At 38.2% G+C, this 4532-nt stretch overlaps 1 protein-coding gene across 1 annotated transcript; it reads left to right on the top strand.

Annotated features, from left to right (window-relative positions):
* Window positions 1-2467: 2467 nt before the first annotated feature.
* LOC147445899 (uncharacterized) lies at window positions 2468-3982 on the top strand. Its single transcript, XM_086526122.1, has 6 exons — window positions 2468-2531; window positions 2650-2724; window positions 3159-3211; window positions 3298-3431; window positions 3524-3548; window positions 3899-3982. The coding sequence occupies exons 1-6, from the start codon at window positions 2468-2470 to the stop codon at window positions 3980-3982; spliced, it is 435 nt and encodes a 144-aa protein (XP_086382248.1).
* Window positions 3983-4532: the final 550 nt, after the last annotated feature.

The following is a 4532-nucleotide window of genomic DNA, read 5'->3' as shown; positions in this document are numbered from 1 at the left end:
CAATGGAAGGTGGTAGGGGAGGAGAGAGGAGCTTCCTTGCTACAGCAATGGAGATGGTGTAGAGAGAGAGTGTTGGAGTAGAGGATGAGTGTGATGGTTGCAACCAAGGAGGGGTTGGAAAAGGGGTTCTAGAGAGAGAAAATCACTTTTTGCCTAAGGACTACTTTTGGGGGAGCTCTGGATAGTAAAAAAATATAAAAATTTTGAATTTTAGGGTTTTTGGGTACATGTTTTGACTTTTTGAGGTCAAAAAATGCTTTTTTGACCTTAAAATAGATTTAGGGGGGTTTTAATAAGATAAAATTTGAGTTTTGAAAATTTTGAAAATTTCAAATTTTTGGGAAGGGTGAGAGGCTTAAGAGATGATGTTAGTGGATGTTAGTGGATTGAAATCTACTTTTGCAGAGGAGGGATATCTGCTGCAGAGGAGGGATACATGCAAGAAAAAAGAGCTTTTATTGTTTCAATTTGGAATTGCAAGAAGGAGGAATCTTATGTTACAAGTATTTTATTTCTCTACTTTGATATTTTCTACGGTCTGCTTCTACTGTGTTTTTTGTTGTTCTCATAAATAGTAGTTGAGTATGCTTTTCTGTCTATGCTTATCTATTTTGCAGAGGACCTTCTTACTTCATGGATCCAATATGGGTTGATATACATAAAGAGTTTGAAATTGAGCTTTCTAAAAGACCAAATCTTCAAGTTTTCTCTAATAAAATGTTCTACGTTTGGGAGGGTAATCATAGAATGGTTGCTTGGATGGCTGCTATTAAAGAGAGATTCTCCACTGATCGAGAGAAACATTATAGTGTGCTTTGTACAATTATTGATCCTACATGAGTGCCAGAGATAGCTCTTCTTAGTAGCTTGCAAAGAATGAATTTGTAAGTTTTATGACTTTCTATATATTTTAGCAAAAAATGTCTATGTTATGTTTCTGACTTTGTATGTATTGTAGATGAACTTGAAATAGCATGAACACACATGATCTTGTGGTCACCCATCTTAGGGATGAGCTTGTCAACTGCTCCCATATTTGTGCAACAGATCATGAAGCTTATGTAATGGGGCTTCCAGAAAAAGATCAAAAGTTGATTGATGCAGTCCGTAAGAAATACTCAAACGGTGTGGAGCTTTGGTATCCACTTACTCGTACTTTGGAAAGCTCTTATATGATGTAAGTGTCTTTGGCTTGCTTTTTAAGAAAGATCTCGTGTTTGGTTTTTTTGAAAATTATGTGTTTTCAATTGTGTGTTGAAGGATAAAATATCCAAGTAATTGAGCCAAAGAGTATGTACTTGTTTTTTTGCAAATTAATTATTTTTAAGTATCTGTTGAAGGTTCAAATGTCCAAGGAATTGAGCCAAAGAATAGAGCAAGCTAGGAAGACAATGACAAATGAAGAACTTATAAAAGAGGAGGAGAAGATATTGAATGATTTAGCACTCAAATATGGAGAGTGCGTTGGAAAGGTGGTTGAATTATTTTTCTTTAGGTGTTTTGCACATAGTGTAATAGCTGTTCAAACTTGGTTTTTTATTCGCTGCTCAAATACTGCAGCTGCTAAATATTGTTGATCCGAATCTTGGACCGGATTGGATGGTTCGAGTTCTTGCACTCAAGTGGGGTCCTGATAGTTGGGCTATGCTTGAGAAATTGAACTTGATTGCTATGCATGATGCTCCTGTCTTGAGCAAACTATTATGAGTTTCCTTGCTTGAGGCAAACAAGATTACTAGAGCATCTTATGGTTTCAATAAAGGAGATCATGTGTATCGCATGTAAGTACAGTTTCTTTTGACATTCAAGAATCTTCGATGTAGTATTGCTAGTTTTTTGTGATTGTTTTAGTTTTTTCTCATCTTCCTTGTTATGTAGTTGAATTCGTAGAGAGGGCCTTCTACAAAGGATTTTTGATAGGGCCACAAAGTTTGTGGAGGACTTAACCAACATTGTTGGTGGTATTTTGTTGCCTCATGATTGCTCTCTTGCCTCTTACTTTGAGGAGCTCAAGTTTGAAGCACGACCCTATCTTTTTCCTTTGGAAACCTCTCTTGAAGCTAAGACAAAAGATGTTGACAAGCAAACTATGAAGAAAGTGGACACAGTACGCATGGCATCTCAACGGCTAGCCTATAGGTCAATCTCATCATACTTTTATTTCAAGCTTATTCATAATTACAAAGTTTGTAGTGATGTTATTTTGTTTGATTGTTTTAGATTTCTACTATCCTTGGTTGGAAAAGGCTTTCTTCCAGGGATTCCATTCTTAGCTAAGCACTGGGCACAACTATCTATTGGGGAAGAATGCATGTACTCCCCTTCCATACATAAGTTCACTTCTTGGGAGATGGAGACATGTCCACGGTGGATAGGCATGGCTTTTGGGCATGTATTGGCGAGCGAGAGAGAGAGAGAGAGAGAGAGAGAGAGAGAGAGAGAGAGAGAGAGAGAGCTTCACGATACTATGAGAGTTGGTGGCACATCCATCGATGTGCCTCTACCTCCTAGAGTGAATGAGGTGATATCAGGTAAATGGTTGCTCAAAACAGTCTCAAACATAATTTGTTGAAGAGTTTTAAACTCTCTTTTGCCTTAACTTATTTTTTTTACATACTGGTGATATTTTGTTTTTTTGCTTTTTCTAAGCTATAAATACTTCTCACAAGGGAAAGGAGGTGATTGTTGAGACTAGGGTGGATGAAAACATGGAGCGAGAGCATGGTGAGATATCGCTTACGATGCTGTCGTTTGTATGTTCATTTATTGGAGTTAGTTCATTTTGTTTAGCCTCTTGTATCGCAGTAGCTCGTGGGGAGATTGTTGCAAAGAAAACCATTTTCTTTTTTCTACATCGTTGATATTCCCTTGTCTTCTGTGTCCTCATTGTTTGACTCATGATGCATGGCCATTTCTGGGGACTACATAGTCATTGCTGCTCATTTTAGGACCGGTGTTCGACATCCGACGTGGATTCGTGTTCATGAGCACATGGGATCTGCAAGCTTTTATGGGACCTAGTGCATGCGTGGTGGGAGAACAGTCGCATGGGCTACTAATTTTATTTTTCTTGGATCTTCCTTTTGGTGGTTCCCACTTATAAGCGTCCCCTGTTGTGCCCCTTTGGGATATTTTTAGTGAGAATCATGTTTGTGTAGGCATGCAACTTGCATATTTGACTTTTTCAGACTCTGGGTGGTTGTTGATCATTGTCTCTATGATACGTTTGTGCTTTAATCATAATTTTATACAATACTTGTCTATATTTTTGTTGTGTTTTTTCTATTGTGAATTTAGAAACCTCTTGCAGGAGATACCATTGGCTGGGTTGAGAGATTTTGTCGTGCATCAGAGATGGCTATTCATCATCGCATTGTAGTCCTTCATCATGGAGCTTATGGTTATGGTAATAGCTTTAGTGGTCGAATTGAGGTAATGCTCTTCTAAATAATTAACTTGTCTGTTTCTCATTTTGGTGTGTTATTGTTATTTTTATTGTTTTAATTGTCTATGTGGTGGTGCTATGTCATTGTTCTCTCTTACTTATGGTGCATAGGGTTGGCATGCAACCACCTTGCTTTGTGGTTGAGAGCACTCCGCTATTCAATCGACTTGACAGCAACCTCTAGATTCTGACATGATGCACCATCTTCCAGAGTCTTCTCTAGCGAGATCATCATCTGCGGAGCCATGGCGTAGTGGCTTGCAACGAAGTCATTCTTTTATTTCATGTTTTGTGGAGCTTCTTTGTAGGCCTCGAGGTCTTTGTTTGGAATTGGGCTGTGGTACAGCGCCCGTATTGGGAGAATGCTTAGGCATAGGGCGGGTGTGTGCAGTAGTCAACAGTGATGACACTTTGATTTCAGATTATGTGCAACCATTATTTCGCCCTAAAAAGCGAAGTAGAGAGGGGGCCTCCACCTCTCTTGATGTTGATGATGTGGGTGACATGCCTTTGCGTGTCAATCCCTTTGATGACTAATGAGAGTCCACCTTACACTTCATTTCCCCCCCCTATTTTATGTTTCCATCATACTTTTATGCTATTTGTCACTTTTTGGTGTCATAGTGCAATATCTAGAAATTATGGATAATGATTCAAACAACAATTTGAGATTTCTTGTGTTTCAATAATGTAGGTTATGTATTGCTTACATGTGGATCATGAGACTTACCTTTTTCTTTTTGTATGGAAGTGTGTTACCAGTTTATACTGAGGGGATTGCAAAAAACATGGCTGTTGATATACAATACGATTTTCACACCCACAAGAAGTGTCAGAGGTGCAATGTCTTTATTGATGACTCTTCGTGACTCCTCATGGTCACGAGATAGAACCGTAGCATTTCTTGTTGTTGTTAGAGTGTAGAGGCACGCCATGCTGCTCTCTATATTCCACTTGTTATCTTACAATCCTAAAGAAAACTCTCGTTTTTGGGTATAAGATATGACAATTGTCTCTTAATATAGTTTAGAAACTTTGTAGATGTATGAGCCTTGTTGGCTAAGTTTAAGTTAAAATAAAAATTATG

Source organism: Adiantum capillus-veneris, chromosome 12 (genome assembly GCF_014529385.1).
Source record: "Adiantum capillus-veneris isolate H3 chromosome 12, ASM1452938v2, whole genome shotgun sequence".
Taxonomy (NCBI): Eukaryota; Viridiplantae; Streptophyta; class Polypodiopsida; order Polypodiales; family Pteridaceae; genus Adiantum; species Adiantum capillus-veneris.
This window is presented reverse-complemented; position numbering and strand designations above follow the sequence as displayed.

Bases quoted from the DNA above. Each gene is read 5' to 3' on its own strand.
- LOC147445899 (XM_086526122.1), top strand. From the start codon at position 2,468: ATGAGAGTTGGTGGCACATCCATCGATGTGCCTCTACCTCCTAGAGTG. The intron at 2,532-2,649 runs GTAAATGGTTGC...GCTTTTTCTAAG, and splicing joins AGTGAATGAGGTGATATCAG to CTATAAATACTTCTCACAAG. The intron at 3,432-3,523 runs GGTAATGCTCTT...TGTGGTGGTGCT, and splicing joins AGCTTTAGTGGTCGAATTGA to ATGTCATTGTTCTCTCTTAC.